The 20,127-nt window shown below is 33.5% G+C and overlaps 2 protein-coding genes across 2 annotated transcripts; one reads left to right on the top strand and one right to left on the bottom strand.

The window, feature by feature from the left end:
* Nucleotides 1-12,204: 12,204 nt before the first annotated feature.
* On the top strand, nucleotides 12,205-15,563 carry LOC113760557 (transmembrane emp24 domain-containing protein p24delta9-like). Its single transcript, XM_027303186.1, has 4 exons — nucleotides 12,205-12,695; nucleotides 13,110-13,319; nucleotides 15,023-15,099; nucleotides 15,223-15,563. Exons 1-4 carry the CDS (start codon nucleotides 12,471-12,473, stop codon nucleotides 15,365-15,367), a joined length of 657 nt encoding a protein of 218 aa, XP_027158987.1. The 5' UTR covers nucleotides 12,205-12,470; the 3' UTR covers nucleotides 15,368-15,563.
* Nucleotides 15,564-15,761: 198 nt separating this feature from the next.
* On the bottom strand, nucleotides 15,762-20,081 carry LOC113756933 (integrin-linked protein kinase 1-like). Its single transcript, XM_027300398.1, has 10 exons — nucleotides 19,947-20,081; nucleotides 19,540-19,656; nucleotides 18,729-18,823; nucleotides 17,888-18,008; nucleotides 17,726-17,805; nucleotides 17,001-17,060; nucleotides 16,718-16,839; nucleotides 16,551-16,636; nucleotides 16,344-16,459; nucleotides 15,762-16,201 (listed from the first exon to the last, which is right to left on the bottom strand). Exons 1-10 carry the CDS (start codon nucleotides 20,079-20,081, stop codon nucleotides 16,075-16,077), a joined length of 1,059 nt encoding a protein of 352 aa, XP_027156199.1. The 3' UTR covers nucleotides 15,762-16,074.
* Between the last annotated feature and the right edge of the window lie 46 nt (nucleotides 20,082-20,127).

The following is a 20,127-nucleotide window of genomic DNA, read 5'->3' as shown; positions in this document are numbered from 1 at the left end:
GATACAGTGCCAATTAGTATCAAAGATTAAAATAATTAAGTATCTAAAAGTGTAAAAATCGATACTTCCTAAAGGTGAATATACTACTAATAATTGGTATCCCCTCATATTACAACTACAAGACAAGTGCCGATTAATCTTATGCTTTATCAAATGAACTAAAACCATTTCAGTTTTTAGAAAGAGGATTTGCATAAAGCGATAAAGATTTGGGTGAAACTATCTGTTCCTTGTTTCCTGTATGTTTCACTTAAAGTGAGGAAAAGTGGATAAATCTTTGGTTTAGATATATGGCTTTTGCAAAATTTGCATCTATGATATACCCTCCCTTAGCTTAACTGGCAATACCTTTGACCAAAACTGCCTGCATGGCTGGTCTGTTCAACTCGTACATTATTGTCTCCTTGTCCTTTAAATAAAGTCCAAATGTGTGTGTGTGTTTTTTTTTTGCCCCCCAAAGGGTGGGTGCTAAAGACAACCATATGAGGATTTCATTTCCGCTAGTGTGTTAGAGACAGGTTAATGGTAGAATTGAATGGAGAGCTTGAATCTGAGAGAAACTAACAATCAGATTCCCTAAAAAATTCTACTATATCAGTTGGGATTTTCACTTTTAACAGCAGAATCCACTTGAGATGCCCAAAGTTTAACCTGGAGTAGATGCATGTGTCTGTGTTGGCTCAGGTTGGCAGAATTTTTCTCAATGAAAAAAATGCAGTTTTGGTACCCAAACTTTGATACACAAGCGATTTTAATCCCCAAATTTTGGACAAAAACAATTTTTTAATTATTGAGCACATTTAGTACTCATGATGAATTTTTTCCAAATTACCATCAAAAAAAGTTACTTGATAGTCATATGTCCGGCAACTATTGTATAAAAAAATGTCAAAAAATGTAAAATTTTCTTCTGACTAGGGGTGAGCAAATTCGGTTCTTACCGAATTCATAACCGATTTCAAATTCAATTCGGTAATTTGAAATCAGGTATTTGGTAATTTGGTACAAATTCGGTACATGCCGAATTCACCGAATTCTAATATGGTATGAAATAGGTAATGAGATTATGAATTTGGTAATAACCGATTTCGCATTCAAATTCGGTAATTGAAATCGGGTACCGCATTACCGCATTCGAATTACCAAATTGATATATAAAATTATATAATATATAGATAAATGCTATTTAGTATTAGTATATACTACTAATACTTTATTATATTATATAGGTAAATGCTATTAATAATAATTAGTATATGGTATTATCATCATATCATGTACTTATAATAATAATAATAATAATATATAATAATGTACAATATATTCTTTTAGTATTTGTTAATTGTTATATGACTATAATAATACAAATATATAGTAATACATAACAATATAAGATAACTATAATACTTATTATTTTATACATGAGTAACATGACTAGAATTAGATAATAATTAATACATATATGTATAATACTAAATATTAAACAATAAACATAATTCATAATTAGAATTTAGATATTGGTAATTTGATATATCATTCATGTTTGAATTATTAAATATTTGAATGCGTAATCTGTAACATGCAAGTATTAGTGTACTCTACATATTTAACATAAAAATTCATATTATCTATTCACTAATCTTAATTCTTAAGGCTTTAGCGTTGAAGTATAGATAAGACAACTAAGCAGTTAGCAATGTAAGCGAATGCATATGAATTGCAAATCAATGTATTAGTGTATTGACTTTCACAATAACATATGTAAGTAAATAAGTTTTATTTTGATTTGAAATAAATTATAAGTTTGTAACTAATATAACTTATCACTAATCATTGTAATTTGTAAGTTTGTAACTAATATTACTTATTATTAATCATTGTAAATTATGAATTCATAAATTATCACTAATCATTGTGTTCCTTAAATCATAGACTAAGGATTCTAGGTATAAGTTATCAAATAAGTTAAAATTCATATTATCTATTTACTAATCTTAAGGTTTTAAGTATAGACAAGACAACTAAGCAGTGTAAGTGAATGCATGTGAATTGCAAATCAATGTATTAGTGTATTGACTTTCACAATAACATGTGTAAGTAAATAAGTTTTTATTTTGATTTGAAATAAATTATAAGTTTGTAACTAATATAACTTATCACTAATTATTGTAATTTGTAAGTTTGTAACTAATATTATTTATTATTAATCACTGTAAATTATAAATTCATTGTAACTACTAACTAATATTACTTATTATTAATCATTGTAAATTATAAATTCATAAATTATCACCAATCATTGTATAGTCTAAGGTTTATTCTAGTTTAAATTAATAGATAAATTATTACTTTTTTTTAATAGATGAATTCGGTTAAACCGAATTCATTACCGTTTTCGAATTTGAAATCGGTTGCGGTATGAATTCGGTTATGGCTAATTCGGAATTGAAAACGGTTTAGATTTCTATAGGTAGAATAACCGAATTCACCGAATTCAGTGCACCGAATTACCGATTTTGCACCGAATGCACACCCCTACTTCTGACATTAAATGCCACGTAAAATATCTTTTTGACATTAAGTACTAAGTTTAAGGACTAATAATTTTATCAAGTAAAATATCCCTCTCACACTAAGTACTAAGTTTAAGAACTAATAATTTATTTTATCAAAAGACCATTTTACATTTTTTGGCAATTTTTTATTAATAATTGCTAGACATGTGACTATCACGTGATTCTTTCAAGTAATAATTTGAAAAAAAAAAATCATCAAGAGTACTAAATGTGCTCAAAAGTTGAAAGTTTGGATACCATATTTGTTTTCGTCCAAAGTCTGGGACTAAAAATGTTCATCGGGCAAAGTTTGAGCATTTTTCTCTTTTCTCAATCATGACGGTTACCCCATTGTTTCTCCCACCCCATCTACAGATTCCCTTGTTTTCTTTTTTGCAGGCAAATCTTATAAATCTTCCTCCAGTTCCATGATGCATCAAAACGAGAGAGTGGATTACACTTACAGTCGTGATCCTTCTCATACACATCTCATACATATGGCAGTTGTTTTTGCCATGTTAATTCACACACGATGATATTAACGCAGTGCACGTACTTTTTCGGAGGACATGAAAAGCTGGTTTCTAGCTCCCGCTGATCAATTGTTGAAAACTTCCCTTCGACGAAAAGTTAGCTTTGTTTTGTACCGAGGACACACTATAATCATGTCATTGAGGAGATGAATATTAGTACTATCCTATTTCCAGTGCAAAGGTATGATAGAGATCATGATGGTGAGCCAAGAAGGGGTACCAAATACTCTTAATCGCAATCATGATATACCCACAATTTCCCACAGGAGATTTTTCAAGTCAAGATGGATGTAAAATGGCCAACCTTTGTTCGGATTGTATTTTTTTTTTGTGGAAAAATTTGGGATGTTGTGGGTTAAGTTAATTATGGTCCATATGGACCACCCCACCAAGTAGTTTAGCAGCCGAAAACTTGCAATGAAGCCTATTTAGTTGTCATTTTGTTGTGCTTTCGCCTATGCACTCTTCACTCAACAAATCCCCCTTTTTGAACTTTTATGTTGCAAAAAAATTAGGACTAAGAGAAGACTTAAACCTGAAAGAATTGAATTTGCACATTCAGCTTACATTTGATTTTACTTGTAGAGTGAAAATGTGCTATTGTGCACGTAAACTTTTTGGCCCTCGTAATCCTTCAGAAATAGTTTGTCAGTAATTTATAGTTTGTCAAAACAGACTAGTAATACTTTCTAAGATGCACCTTGCAAGCTAACTTTTTTTCTTTTTTTTTTTTTATTGTTGCAAGCTAACTTCAAAGCATGGATGAGTATAATATCAAATTTTCCCTACTTATAAATTTGGTGTCTTAAGGACAATAGAACTGAAAGTTAGAATTAGCAGTCCTCTAACATATGTAAAACTATATAATATTACACCTCCACTTACTTAGCTACGTAATTTTGATATAGATTAAGACACATAAATTGCCTATTTCAAATTTGTAGCCAGCATTTCAATTATACATACTTTGCGATGAATTCCTCTGATACCTTACCATACTAACGTACCTTTTATAGTGGTTTAAAAAACAAACATAATCAATTGTTTAAGCTTGTGCACTTATTTTAGTTAGAATTTTGTTCAACTGTTCTTTTTATCACAAAATTAACAATAGTGTATTGGTTACTGGTGTAGTTTATTTACCCATCTATTGTTATTTCATATTACAAACCCTATTCTATGTTGACCTAAATAAACTACGACTCTATTTTTCAAGACATAAAATACACTATTAATTTTAAATCTAGCTCTGCAATTAGAATTTTAATTCTTCTTGACAAATATATCCATTTGGAAATTAGAAGTACAAAAAAAAAAAGCAAAGAGACATATTAGAATGACAGTATAGTTTAGCTAAATTTCACTATCCCGTACCAAGTCACAATTTCAAAACTATTGAATGATTGTCACTTGGAAAAATGAGTTGGGAGAGCATGGTAGTGACTCAAATAAGCCTTAAGCAAAAAAATAATAGAAAGGCAAGGTTTGCTCTTTTTGTTTCTTTTTTTCCTTACTATTTAGTGTTGGTTAATAACTCGTAGTTTACTGCAATCTCTGAATTTTTTACGAACAAGAAACAATATACTTTTTGTGAGATGTACTAAGTTGAAGAATCATCCCGATCTAGCGCACGAGAGAGTTTTAATGGATTCTCCTTGAGTATTGGGCTTTGGCCTAATGGTTTGTAGTTTTCTTTTAGTTTGTAGTATCATTAGTATCATTTTGCATTGTTTTGAAAACTATATTGGACTGATTGATTTGATTGATCGGACTGGGAATCGTTCATAGTTTTGGTCCGATTCATACTTTAGATTGATAGGATTTAAAAACCAATAAGAATTATTCAAACCGTGTGAACTGGATTGAACCGTTAAACCAGCAAATTTTTTTTTTTTTTTTTGTCTATTAAATTGAAAAAAATTAAAAAAGAATAGGTTTTTCTTAACCCTAAAAACTAATTATTAAATGCCACATCCATCACTTTCTTCTCATTTTTTGCTTCTTATCAAGTTTGTATCTTTATTTCTATATTCCCGATTTCCTCCAAACTTCAAGCTTTTTTTTTAAGTTGCAATATCTAAATCCTAAAAATATGAATTAAATTTTAAATTCACAATGTCTAATTCCTATAGATGTAAATTTTGTATAATTTCAGAATATTGTGGTATTTTTGAATTGGATTTAAGATTATTTTTTTGATAGATACAATTGAGATTGAGATGAGAGTTATTTGTTTCAACTTATAATTTTAAAAATTTATTTGTGAAATTCAAGTTCTTTGAAAATCTTAAACTTTTCATCATATAGAATCTTAAATTAGTCTATTGCATATCTTATTTTGTGCATATATATATTTATATAAATTATTTTTAAAAAATTCATTGAACTAGGGTTAAATCTCGACCCAAATACCTTGCCGGTTCAATTAACGGTTCGGATTTCAAAACATTGTCATTTTGTACAACAATACCTAGTCCGAGAGAATAACGCATAGAATGTACTGAACAGACTAGAGTGTCATTAGGCCCATTATGATTAAGCCACCTAATGATGAAAATATCCCTAAACCAATAGATCAAGGTGGTCAATTGCATTGTTATTTCACAAACAAATTCAAACCACTAAATGAGCAGACAGACCAAAATGCCACCTCAATAGCATGCCAGAATGACCAAAATATCCCCAAAACACCAAAAATTACAATGAAAACCTTTTGTTGATTTGACCATTGCAATAAAGCAATCTCTTTCATAAAGCTCACGTACTCCCTTTTTCTTCTCCCTTTTAAGTTTCATCTAGCCTTCTCTCACCCTACCCCTCAAATCCACTCAACAATCACTACAATTTTCTCTGACCCTAATTCACTAACCAATCACTGCAAGCACTACGATGCTGCAAGCTGCATTTGAAAAAAGAACTTGTCAATATCTTTCCATTCATCTCAAGTGTAAGATCTTAGAATTGAAGGATTGGATTCTTGTTTTGGCTCAATTGAACATTGAGTTGGTCGAATTAAAGGCCGGCTCAGGCTTCACAGTGCACAAAAGAGCTGTCAACTCCAATATTATGGGAAGAAAAGGTGTGAACAGGAAGCATGTGGCAAGCATATTGAGCAATTGAAATTTGACATCAAGAGGGAAATTAAGGAAATGCCGAGTTAAAAGGGTGGTTCTGTGGCAATGTTGAAGACATTAGAGTGATTTCTATAATGAATGAGGAAGTTGATTTGGGAAAAGCCTTGGTTGGTTTCTACCTGAGAGGAGAAGATGAAGATGAACTCACCCACACTAGACTTATCTATGGTGTTGAGATGAGGAATGTTTCAATCTATGGATTGGCTTGTACCATGTCTGATGATGGCAACATTTGTTTTATAACTAAAGAACTTGAATCAAATCTACGTGAAATTCTGGCATTAACATCAAGAGGAGTAGCAAGCCTTGAGGAGGATTTTTTGCATGAAGAAAAGGAAGGCGGTTTGGCCGATCCAATTACCTATCTTATACAAAATTTGGAAAAATCTGAAAATTTGAAAGGATTCTTGTGTGTTGAAGCCTCTAATGTTGAAGTCTTGGCCAGCATCAAGTCTGAATTATTGATAGTTATAAATCTAACCCGAATTCAAAGAAATTAAGGGCGATGGCATTGATTTGTCACGAACTGCTTAATTTTCTATAAGCACTCATACCGTGCGGCACTAGCAGTTGTTCAAGACTTGAGCGATAAGCGCTTTGCTAGTTCAGCCTAACCTCTACATGCGCGAAATTATGCACAAGTCAAAAATAGTGAGAAAATAAAAGAAGTATTGGAGGCTAAGAAAAACTTGTATTGCTCTTGAAAACGCTTGTACAGGATATTTTATAAATAAGGGGATTTGACCTATTAATAAGCAAGTCAAGAAAGTTTTACAAGTTTTTAGAGAATTCTACAATAAATTTTTCGACACTCAATCTCTAGAATCTTCTATACAATACAAAAATCTTATGTACAGATTATAGGCTATTCCTCAAGACTCTCGAGCGACATATAACATTCCAGAAACCTTTAAGGCTTTCTACATACTTCCAATACTGTTTGGAAGAGTCTCCATGTCTGGCTAGCCTGGGGCAGGTGCACGTGATCGGTGTGCGATCTGTGTCATTCTCCCCTATTTGAATAAGACATTGTCCCTAATGCCTTAACTAGGTTCAAACATCCGAATAAACTCCCCAAATTGCTACTACTTTTTGACCAGCTCCCAACTAATCTCGAATTCCCGTAGCTCACACCATCGCACCAAGTGCTTCTTTGATGGTGCGTGATTCTTGTACGAAATAATATGATCGGCCACAATCTCCTAGACAATCTTGTCGTACTTATCCCTCATACCCGCAAGTGCCCTCGCTGACATGCTCCTTGATGGATTGTGCAAGTCTTGATAGAACGGCTTGAGTAGATTGACATGAAAGACCAGATGGAGTTGGGATAATGTTTCGGACAACTCCACCTTATAGGTTATGTTTCTCACTCTTTTTAGTTCAGTAAACGATTCCTCATATCATCGCATGAGATCCTTGTGCACCCCACGAATACGTTCGTGTTGATAGAGTTTTACCAATATTTGGTTCCCCTCTTTGAACTCGTGGAACGTGTGCTTACGATTGGTTCATTTTTTCATCCGTTGCTAGGCCTTCTCTAAGTATAGTTTGGTTGTGTTCGCTGGTTCTTGCCAATTCTTGGCAAATCAATAGAGGGGAAGACTAGTACCCTTGTAGCCATTAACAATATCTTTCGCGGTTATTGGCTGAAATTCAAGTACGATCCCAAACGAGCTCTTGCTAGTGCTCTCGTTTCTTTGCAAATTGAAATAAAATTGGGCAATGTCAAGTAATTTTGTCCAATCTGCTTGATTCACTATCAAATAGTGCCAAAGGTAGACCTCTAGTACGTTATTCACACATTTTGTGTGGCCATCCATTTGCAGGTGCATTGTCGTTGACATATTGAGCCCTGAATCAAGAAAACGAAATAAGTCTGTCCAAAACTTATCCATGAACCGTGAGTTTCAGTCACTTACAATCGTTGCCAATCATATTTGACGATATGACCCATAAAAAGTTTGGCCGTCACCTCTACTATGCATTCTTTTGGGGTTGGGATGAAAGTAGTATATTTGGATAACCGATCCACTAAAAATAGTAAGCTTACCTCAACATATTCTTGTTTTTGGACAAGCTTCTATCTTTTTTCTAGGGTTGAAATATGTGATATGTTTGTTTTAATTACTTGAGAAAGATCTATCACCGGTTTCAATGCCGAGGGTTCACTATTGAATTTTTCTAAAGGTTAGGAATATCTGTAAAGATTATGAAAGAAATAATAAATTTAATTTCCAGATAACTAATAAATTAATGAAAGTGAGAATTGTTCCAAATATTGAGGCCAACCTTTGTCCAAGCTATATATATGCTGGGTTCTGCCATTAGTGATGACAAAATAGAAAAATAAGATTTGTCGTTTAACTTTAGAAATTGAAAAATACCATAGTACAATTCAAAGTTGTATAAGTCGACTTACCATAGGATGATGACATTAAGTGCCTTCTTTGAGTTGCAATCATAATAAACTCTCTCCATCTCACTTTGATAATCTTGTTTTCCTTTTTTGTCTGTCTCAAATTGTAGTTAACTTTCCAATTGAAGAATGTAGTTATCTTTTAATTTATCTAAAATACCCTTATTCAATGTAGGTTGTTATTAGTATAAACTACTTTATTTAATATAGATTGTTAACTTACCCCATTTAATACATTTAAATTTAATGTGAAATAATGTAAAATGAGGATTGATTCTTTCTTGACCATCAATTTAAGTTCCCATAAAATTATCAATTCAAGTTTTCGTGAATAATTAATATAAAGTTGTACTCTATTTGATGTTAGGGTATTTTAGAAAAATAGCAACCTAAATTTAATTTTTCAACAAAGTTAACTACTTTTTCTTAAATTATGTGAAAGAAAAACTAGAACTATCAAAATGGGAGAGACAGAGTACAATGAATCTACTAATACAATAATTGTGTATACTAACACGATAAATATACAAAAAAAATGATGTATATACATACTTAAGAAACGAGAATGTTCTTTCACCTGTTTAAGGGATTATCAAATTCAAATCCAAAACAACAAATATAGAAAAAAAAAAGTCAGCCATAGCAGAATTAATACTGTATAGTTAAGGATAAAAAACGAAAAAATCCCATGTGGTAAACCTAATACACAGAAAAAATTTTCGTGGTTTCAAAACGTACAACATGACACATCATGTTTTGAACTAAATTGTAAAGATGGCGGAATCCGTTAAACTTAATGGAAATGACTTATTAGAACATGAAAAATTTTTTTTATACCTAATGTTTAACAAATATACCTATTCTACTCTTCAACTCTCAATTCTCTCTATCTAGAGAATAAAATAAATGATTTTTTTGGGCCGTCTTTTGCTTAAATATATCAGGATATTTTGGTCATTTCGTCCATTTCTGTTAAGTTTAACGGATTCCGTCACTTTTACAATTTCGTTTAAAGTATAGGATGTCATGTTGTATGTTTTGAAACCACGAGAGGTTTTTCTGTATATTAGATTTATCATGGGGTTTTTTATTTTTTACCGTATAGTTAATTATATTTGCAACTGCAGAGAGTCTACAAACCCCTCAAGTCCTCAACTGACATAATTAATGATTTAACAATAATATTAATTGGGCAAAGGGCACTTTTGATGCGTCAAATTTTCATTTCTTTGTTACCATTTCTTGATCAGAAGATTTCGACACTAAAGTAGCTATCATCCCTAGTTATGTATAGGACATTTTCTATAGAAAGTTTTATATGAGTGGAATGTTTTCCTTAGTTTCAACTCTGTGGCCCAAAGAATTTGCAGCATCTGGCTTTCAAAGATAGAGATTGACCATTTTAGAAAGAACGAAACTGTTGAAATAGTGGGATGTGGAAGTGGAACCCTTTTTATTCTTGTTAAATAAACACATACAAAAATAAATTAATCCTATGATTTTGGACTTATCAATGACGTTGTGTTAGAAATTATTTTTCGGCTACAAGCTAAAGTATTTTTTTTTTTGGAGCAGCTATAAGCTAAAGTCAACTGTTTTTTATCCTTAAAAATTGTTATCTTTTCAAGCATTAGAGAATTGTACAAAGATTTGAATTTGATAGGGTAATTACAATTTTTTTTCGACTTTTTCTCTAGTCTTATCCCTACTCTTCCAAAGAAAAAAGAGAAATTATTTTATTAATCTAACACTGACAAATAGATAGATGGGAAAATAAGCCTCCCCATCTTGGAGATGAGAGAAAGAAAGGTAAGCCTTTTACCTTCTGCTTATTCGTTTGTCAACAAAATTTTTGTCTTTTTGGTCAATAAAACAAGTACTAGAATTTTTAAATGAATTTTTTTATAGTCTATACATCTCTCTTTTTTCCTATAGCCTATGCATCTCTTGAACAAGAGAAGAGTAAACAGGGATCGCATTTTGACATTTCTTTAGACATATTGACAAATAGACTAATACTACTGCTATTGCAACCATAATACTCAGCAAATGTCTAAATTTTATGGGTTAATTCCACTTTGTCCCCCCAAACTTTGGACGATTATCCACTTAAGTCCCTAAACTTCAAAATGAGACACTTAAGTCCCTAAACTTATAAATACCTCTCATTTAAGGAAAATTGTTAACAAATCCTGAATGCCGTTGGTGGTTGAAGTGTCCCATTTTATAAGGATTTAGGGATTTAAGTGTCCCATTTTATAAGTTTAGGGACTTAAGTGAGAGGTATTTATAAGTTTAGGGACTTAAGTGTCCCATTTTGAAGTTTAGGGACTTAAGTGGATAATCGTCCAAAGTTTGGGGGGACAAAGTGGAATTAACCCAAATTTTATTTGCGCCTGCAAACTTGAAAAGTTCAGTAGATGTATCACACTGGCGGAGGTGGCATTTGGTTTTGAGTTGAGGTCAGTAGATCTTCATATTCGATGAAACATTCGAGGAAGCAACTATAAATACATGGATTTGGGCTGAATTTGCATTTGACGTTTCCCCCATGGTATAAGCATTTAACTTGTTCACTCTTATCTTATGAATAAGAACATGAAATTAAAAAAAAAAAAGGCTGCAGTCAATCTGTTTAGATATCTTATTATTTCAAATAATATTTCGCTTGTATCATAAATACATTTTTCAACCAATCCTTTTATATTTTTAATCTTTTTTTATTTCAAAAATATCACATTACAAAAAAGTGTTACAATAATTATTTCAAATAATACTCCATCTAAATCTTACTAATATGAGACTTTTTCTTTCAGGTGGCTTAATGTCTAGTTACGTACCACATCAATGTCACGTTTCTGTTTTATTTCTCTCTAAATCTTTCTTTATAAAAATGTTTGATGGCAAGGGAAAAAGGTCGGGTTCCGAAGCGTTCCTTGTTTTAACCTCCCATCATTTTTGTCTCATAGTATTAGATTATTTGAGATATTTTTTTGAAAAATATAATATAACACTTTTACTTGTAAATAATCTACAATCCAAACAAACCCATAAGGAGAGAAAAGAGGTAACCATCAATTCAAGCCTTTGTTTGTCTGTTAATTAACTCTACTTAGACCATGTTTGATAACTCAATTCACCGTTTAAATTTAATGGATTCAGATCTTAACATATTCAGACTGTTTGATAACAAAAAATTGAACATATGAATTAATTAAATGACACTAAATTTTCTAGACAAAACTTATTCACAAAATTAAGTGATAAACTATTCACTTATCACTAAATATAATATACACTCAAATGTATTAAATTTAATATTAAATAATTCAATATCTTAATATATTTAAATTTTAGATTACAAACTCCAGATTTCAATTGTATCAAACGCATCCTTATTCAATCTTTCCTACTTTACTGCTTTTGTCATTCGGGCATCAGTTCCGAATTTGGTCCACACTCTGCGCTTTCCCTCTTGTGGGATGCGGGCCAAGGTAATGTACCCGTTTTTACTATAAAACGAATCTACTTAACCCGTTTTTAACATAAATCTGAAAACGAAAGAAATAACAAGTAAATGTTGAATTAAGGCCGAATCTGATCTTTGCTACAAGCCTTCACCAGCCCAGTTCCTGCCTTTCTCTGCCTATGCGATTTCTCCTCTTTCTCCAATCCTAATCAAAATTTTCCCTTTTTATTTTCAGCTCAATAATTTTCATCATCTTCGTCTTCATCGAGCCCCCCGACCACAATCACAAATCTTTCTCTTCCCAAATCCTGCTTTATCAACTGGAATCTGAATTGACCTTATTAGAATTGATCAAAAGATATGGACCTTTGTAGTTATCCTCAAAGATTTAATTTTTGTATATTCCTATTAGTCCTGAGTATTATCTCAACTCCGGTTCAATCAATCCGATTCGATCTGGATTCGGGTCATACTAAATGCATAGCTGAAGATATTCAGTCAAACGCCATGACCGTCGGCAAATATCATATTGTTAACCCAAATGAAGGCCAGCCCTTACCTGATTCTCATAAAGTCACCGTTAGGGTAATTTATCAAAGCCCTATTTTTTCTGGGTTTTATTTATTTTTGTCCGTTTCGGTTTAATTATGTGTGTCACATGCTTGTTTATATTTTTCAATATTTGCTGCATATATGTTTAAAGGCTTTAGGCTAGTTGGTTGATTAGTATAGCTGAATTTATTTTTTTCTTTGCTATTTTTTATGCGAAGAAAGCAAGGGATTTAGTGAATTTGATTGTTGTTTTATTCAACATTTGTGTTTGGCTGGTTAAAGATTTGATTTTGATGGATTTTGATGGGTTACTGAACGAAGACTATGATGGGTTCTATCCAAAGATTCCGTTGCCTCTAGTAGTAAATATTGTGTTTAAGTGGATATCAAGGTCTTTTTTTTTGTTTTTAAATTTCTTTGATGTATTTTTCTGGTTGTTTGATACAGGTTACATCAGGTTATGGGAATAACTACCACTATGCGGACCATGTCAATACAGGGCAGTTTGCATTTCAGACTGCAGAGGCTGGGGATTACATGACTTGCTTTTTTGCAGCTGATCACAAGCCTGCTGTTACGCTCACCGTTGATTTTGATTGGAAGTCTGGTGTCGCAGCGAAGGACTGGTCAAATGTTGCGAAGAAAGGTTCTGTTGAAGTAAGTATCAGATTTACACAAGTGCTTTTTCTTTTGTATTGATAACATGAGTGGGGGATTTAATAGTCTTGAATTGTATTTGAGCCATGTTTCATGCCTAATGAAGTATTGTACTTTGATCATTCGCTTGGACTGTTTTTTGCCAGTGGCCATGATTTTTTTTCCTTGGGGAATTGAGGAAGCAAACAGATGTTTTCCTAAGATTCTCCTTGGCTTGTGTTTGCTTTTGTGTTGGTAAATCTAGTGCATTTGTTACTGCAAGTTTCGAACACCTTTGTCGCACCTCATCATCAAGGAAAGTAACAGCTTACAAGTCCTTCAGTGGGAGAGTATAGCTTCCCTGTTGGAGGTGGCTTTTGTTTAAAAAAGTGGCGTCCATTTACGTATGGACTAGATAATGATGAATTTGAGAATAGCCTTTTCTGTTAAGATCTTTGATCATTGGCAAAGGAACAAAGCAGTAACTGGGTGTGGTAGACACAGAGACACAGTTTTATGCATAAATGTTGGTTCAGTGTTGTAAACAACATTTATGCATAATCCCATTCCTTCCTGCTTCTTAAATCCCACTATCCTCTGCTAAAATAAAAGAAAATTTTAAAAAAAGTATTGTGAACACACAAAAGGTGTTCACTTTATTAATTATCCAATGGAGTCCCCTACTTTCAAAGAAGCATAATAGAAAAAATATTGTAAACTGGTTTCGTCTAACAAATAAATGATTATCATGCAGTAATTTACACGAGGCTTTGTGTATCTTTAAGATACTGTAAATTTTTAAGGAGAGATGATTGAAAAGTGAATATTCCTCTTTTAGAAATAATTTTACTGTTCCAGTATTCTTTAACTTCCAAATGTTTTTGAACCGTGTTTTGATACATGCCAAGTTATCCCCCCTGACCTTCCATATATACATAGAGGTGCACACCCATAAAGAATACCTCTCTTAAACCAACTCTTCAGAGCATTCTTCAATTTGTACCCCTGATTGATTTTCTCTGTGATGTCATACAAGGGCTCGTCTTTAATCTAGTCGCAAGCTGTTACCAGATTGAGAATGACATAAAGGCAAAGAAAAATATGCACCTTTACGTGCTGCAGTTGTGTCAATACTGTTCACTTGTGGAGTTTAACATGATCATATTGGGTATATGGTGTGCCCAGAAATGAGTTCTTTAAGATATAATAGCTGGAAGTAGCACTACCTCGTATTTGAGGTATTATTTGTTTTCCCTGCCTGCCCTATCCTGTAAACGAGATGCTTCGGTGTCTTTTTTTACATGGCACTTTCTAGGGATAAAAATGCTTTTTAGATGTTATGACTAACTTGGCGCAATTTTGAATTTTCTTTTGGATGAGAATATTGACTAGTGGTTCTGCATAGTCTGCGTTCATGATTTGATTGGTTATAATTTCTCTATCATCTGCAATTACTTTGATCACTGTCTTTGCCCTTGCAATGGCCCTGATGGGTACAACCTCTTTCATGACCTATGGCCCTAGTCTGTCACTTGGTTAGCAATTAGAGATTTTTTTTTTTCTGTAGAGATTTTTAGGTTGTTTAAGTAGTGGTTTGAGAATTTTGGATAATTTTGTTTGAAGAATATTGCATGTACTTGCATAGCAACACTTGTAAACACAACTCACATGCTACTATGGATATTATACACAATGATTTTCATTTTTCTTCCTTCCAATGCCAGTTAATGGAGTTAGAGCTGAAGAAAATGTTTGATACTGTTCAATCCATTCATGACGAGATGTTCTACCTGCGAGAAAGGTGGGTTTACATATTCTCATTAACGTCAATGTAAAATATTTCTCATAGTGGCGTGTTCATATCGTCATTATCTCTGCTCAAAAATGTTTTTATGTACTGACAGTCATCTTATACTTGTTACAGGGAAGAAGAGATGCAGGAGCTTAACAGATCTACCAACGCGAAGATGGGTTGGTTGAGTCTTCTCTCAATTGTTATTGCCTTGTCCGTTGGAGGATTGCAGTTATGGCATCTGAAGTCGTTCTTTGAGAAGAAGAAGCTAATATAACGTTTTTTATAGGCGCTTTTTAGTTGCAAACTAAACTTGTTCGTGTACAATTTTGGACATGTTGAAAACAGGAACGCTATGAATTGATATGACGAGATGTTGGATCCTCAATAATCTTCAAAATACAGATGTTGCACGGGCAAATAGGGCCGTTTTCCTGTTTTTGTCTCGTGAATTACATCTTGTTGCTTATTTATGCAAAGCACCCATCGTCACGCATCGCGATCAAGCATGTGTAAACTACATTACAAAACGACAACATAACAACAAAAATAACATTCAAACTAAATGCATGTAGATTACATTACAATTCTGTTTTGCACAAGAGTTGAAAGAAAGGAGGGGGAGACAAGAATAATGCCTACATGCATGCTTTGATCATCTACAACCACAATTTATAACAAACACTGGCTTAAGAAATCAGACCAAAGTATAGCATAGAAGATGTTACTTTCACCAAGCTAGCTTAGAATATTTCCGGATCAAGTTCAGATTTGCAACTATATTAATTCAGATATCTAGCGAAGATGTCCATCTCCTAAAACCAAAATCCACAGTATGGAAAAGAATTGGTGACAGCAGAACTCCTGAAACCTCGTTAAGTCTATTCACAACCCTTTCTGCGTGATTGCATGTGTGGGGTGAACTGGGAAGCTCGCTGATAAACTTTGTGATTTTCACATCCAATTATCTTTTAGGATAGGATGCTATGAAGTGAAGAGGTGCCAGTGATGATCCGAAGGCAGAGTATCCTTAATTTTTTCCAGCCTCTTCAGAATTTCCAAGAAAGAGGGTCTCTGATTCATATCTGCTGCCCAGCACTGCTCAACCAACCTGAGCAAAGATAATACAACAGATATAAGGAACCAAAAGAAAAACAACGCCATCCAAATGCAGCATCCCTAATGCTAAAGAAACTTCATGATACACTAAAGTTAAAACATCCCCAACACCAAGAGTTGCAGAGTTTACTTACTCTCTCAATTCAGGAGTAAAGCCCTTTGACCTAAACATAGGTCTGTGTCCTTCTGCAACATACTTAGCAGCATCATACGGTTCATAATGTGAAAGTGGTGGGTCACCCTCAAGCATCTGCAACATTCGTCAAGCACACTACTCAATCTATTATAGATGCGTATGTTGCATGAGTATTTTTCTGGATAAGATAATGAACAGAAGTTACCTCATATAGTATCATAGCAAAGGAGAACACATCAACCTTCTTATCATACTTTCGGTGCTTGAATACTTCAGGAGCCATGTACCGATCTGTTTACACAAAAAAGAAATTAGATAATACTTTATCCATAGATGAACTTGTCACATTGAGAGACTTAAAATGGTACTTACAACTTCCGGTCTCTCCGGTCATTTTGTACACATCATGTGAATTTTGAACCCTGATGAGTTTACTTAAGCCAAAGTCTCCAACTTTTAAATGGTCTGCACTAGAGTTCACAAGCAGAACATTCCTGAAAAGAAAATTCAGCAGGCAGCTCTTCGTGATTTAAATCGAAAAAGCCAAATGGAAAGATGGGCTTCAACGCAAGAGACACTTTGCAAGGTGCAGAAGCTCACTAATTGGCAAACAAAAGATGTATATGTAAATATGAAACTAGATAAATAGAGTCACCTTGGCTTTAGATCTCTGTGAATCACGACATTTGGTTCATTGTGAAGATAAGCCATGCCTCTGCCCACATGATTTATAAAACGCATCAAAATATTACACAAAAAATTATTACACTGCCTGGTGTCAATCTGAGAATGCTTTTTTCTGACGATGATATCATAACGTTTGCATTGAACAAACTGAGAAACACAGAGAACTCACTACACCTCATTAGCTACTGACAGATAGCGCATTAATGTTCTTAAGAGTACAATAGGCTGTGCGTATTGTAACAAACACCCAAAGTATCTACATGTTAACTGCCAGACTACTTTGCTGCAGTGCTAGAAGGAATTCAATTGCAAACTGAACTCTATCCCCAACCTCACTCCATAACCAGAATAAGTTAAACTTCTTCTAAGTCCATAAGCAAATCAACTTCTCTACTTTTTCCAATCCCACAAACATGACACATCCAGACATCCTTTTCTATTGCTTCTCAGCATAAGACTTCAATCCTAGACAAAGTTTGACGATAGAAAAGAAATGTAAGGCTAATCTATAGTAGCTACTCGGTATTGCAAGAATAGTTCCAAATTCCTGGAAGCAAGATTTCCAATTAACAAGGCAAGCAGAGAATCCAACTTCCACAAGATCATCTACACATGAAAATGGGAATTTATAGCTACTTTAGTCTGAAGCTCTCCGCTGAAGGTAAAAAGAAAAGAACAACAAAGTTGAAATACCTGGCAATATCTAATGCAAAATTGACTGCTGTTGACGGACTAAGTGCACCTTTTTCCTTCAGGTACTGGTGTAGATCACCCTAGAGGAAAACATGACGCTGATAGTTAACCCCTTGATGTGGAAAAGTTCATCAATACAAGATGATGTACTCATTCACTTACCCCCCTTAAATATTCAGTAATGAGCATTAATGGCTTCCTTTCAGTAACAGCTCCAAGGAACTGAACTATATTTGGATGCCGAAGTTTTACTAGCAAGTTTACCTCATGCCTGAAATCCTGACTGCATCGAGAATAAAAAAAATAACTTTTAATATAGGCTGAAACAACCAAAGCATCAGCAGGTTTTGCTGTTACAGCTACTGTGAAACTAGAAATTATATAAATTGAGTTGATTGAAAAATACTTTAAGTGATTCAGGATATTCAGAATTTCATCCAAAGGTGCCAACAAAAACTCTTTTAATGGGCCAAGAAAAAGCATGGTAACATCTGATAGAATGATGAAATCGGAAACTTATCAACAAGTTTAAACTGCAGCCAGCTTTATTCACTTATAATTGAACAACTTCCATAATTTACAAGCTGCACTTCTGTATAAAGTTATTGGAAAGGGTTTCCAAGAAAAAAAATATGAAGTCTTTACCTTTGTTCCACTAAAGAGAAGTAACCGAGGCAAAACCAATTAGCATTACCAATCAATGAAATAGCCTGGATTGTTAAGATCTTAAAACTAAGCCAAACCGGCATAGGACACCTCTACCCCATAGCCATTATCCTTCATGAGGTTTAAAGAGACTCATGTTACTAAAAAAATCTAAAATAAAACAAAAAAATGCTTCTTGAGTCGAGGTATGATTCATCTTAGATAATTAATCAAGCACACATTCACTGAGAAAGAATCAGAAGAACTTAATAACAAATTGACTATCATACAACTTAAGCAGATTAAAATACCTTTATGGCAAAAATGTTACAATTGACCTTGCAGTTGAGAAACTTACATCACCAATCTATCATCTGAGAGGTTTGGAAGAATTCGTTTAACAGCTACAGGTGTTCCACGCCAACAGGCTTTTAGTATCTCCCCAAAGGACCCCTAAGGATTTCTCATTAATCAGAAATGAACTTTTCAATATCAACAAAGTAGCAAATTAACATTAGCATATTTCCTAATAGTCAATTATAAGCAGCATAAGATGCATTTCATTGAACTATCTACAACAAGACATGAGCTACTTAAAGCAAAAGGAATTGGTGACCTGTATCTGTTTTGCCCCCGCTATTCTCCCCCAAACAACCCCCGTCCCAGAGAAAAAATTAGCAAAGGCAAAAAATGCCAAAAGCTAAGTAAGATGATTCGATCATCATCCCTCAAGTTTGTTAGCAATCAGACAAACAGAAAAGTACAGGAGAACATGTACCTCAAACTAAAGGCTACTGCATATAATTGGAGGAAATGGAATTAAGTCTCTTCTCTTTTTTTTTTTTTTTTTTTTAAATAAAGTAGATTTAACTCTTTAAGAATGACTGTTAACAACTCTTTCCTGCCTAAAGTATGTGATCAGCATTGAGTGATCACACACACACTCTCTCTCTCTCTCTCTCTCCTGGCCATCAGTTATGAGTGATCATTCAATTAGTGAGTTATCTTGAAACCAGTATGAATGTCAAATCACATTAGTTCAATAAGATATTAGATACAAAAAGAAAGAAATCAATCATACAACTAAATGCATGTATACAAGCAGTTTAGCAGGACTGAGCACTTCATCATAAAAGTTAAATGGATTACAGAATCATTTGAACCCACACCTTTCCTATAGTAGCTGAATTTTTAAAGTCCAACTCAGAAGGTTCAATCTCCCAGTCACACTTATTTGGTAGCGGCGGAGGAACAGGCCTTGGTTCAAAATGGCTTCCACTCTGGCCCTGCAAAATCCATTATAAGACTCTTAAGCTGAAAGTAAACCCCACAAATTTCAACCTGTACATATTTTTCTCCGCCAATTTTGCTACAGTATATTAGTACTATACATGCAAACCAGGGAGTAGCTTTCGAACTTTAAACATTCGTTAAGCGGAAATGAGAAAACAAGCTGAAAGATTCAGATTGATTGAATTGTGCATCAAATCAGTACCTTTCACTACTTTCAACTTGGTGTGGGCTATATTACAGTCACCTTCCAAATACACCACCCATTAATCGGAAAGAAACTTACAAAGATGGAAGAGAAGAACAAAATACATCTTCTGAGCTTATACGACAAGCAAGGTAACTTGAAAGAACTTGTATTCCCAAAAAGCTCACAGGAAGCAACTAAACCTCTATAACAAAACCCCAACAGAATGTTCATTGCACAAAACAAGATTGCTCTCAATCACAACTCTGAAAAAAATCTG

Source organism: Coffea eugenioides, chromosome 2 (genome assembly GCF_003713205.1).
Source record: "Coffea eugenioides isolate CCC68of chromosome 2, Ceug_1.0, whole genome shotgun sequence".
Classification (NCBI taxonomy): domain Eukaryota; kingdom Viridiplantae; phylum Streptophyta; class Magnoliopsida; order Gentianales; family Rubiaceae; genus Coffea; species Coffea eugenioides.
This window is presented reverse-complemented; position numbering and strand designations above follow the sequence as displayed.

What these genes read in the sequence shown, in the direction of transcription:
- LOC113760557 (XM_027303186.1), top strand. Translation starts at nt 12,471, where the DNA reads ATGGACCTTTGTAGTTATCCTCAAAGATTTAATTTTTGTATATTCCTA. An exon ending in CGAAGAAAGGTTCTGTTGAA is followed by an intron (nt 13,320 to 15,022) that starts GTAAGTATCAGA and finishes TTCCAATGCCAG; the next exon opens with TTAATGGAGTTAGAGCTGAA. An exon ending in ATGTTCTACCTGCGAGAAAG is followed by an intron (nt 15,100 to 15,222) that starts GTGGGTTTACAT and finishes TACTTGTTACAG; the next exon opens with GGAAGAAGAGATGCAGGAGC.
- LOC113756933 (XM_027300398.1), bottom strand. Translation starts at nt 20,081, where the DNA reads ATGAACATTCTGTTGGGGTTTTGTTATAGAGGTTTAGTTGCTTCCTGT. An exon ending in TGTTCTTCTCTTCCATCTTT is followed by an intron (nt 19,657 to 19,946) that starts GTAAGTTTCTTT and finishes TGGATTTTGCAG; the next exon opens with GGCCAGAGTGGAAGCCATTT. An exon ending in TTTGCATTAGATATTGCCAG is followed by an intron (nt 17,061 to 17,725) that starts GTATTTCAACTT and finishes TCATGTGGGCAG; the next exon opens with AGGCATGGCTTATCTTCACA.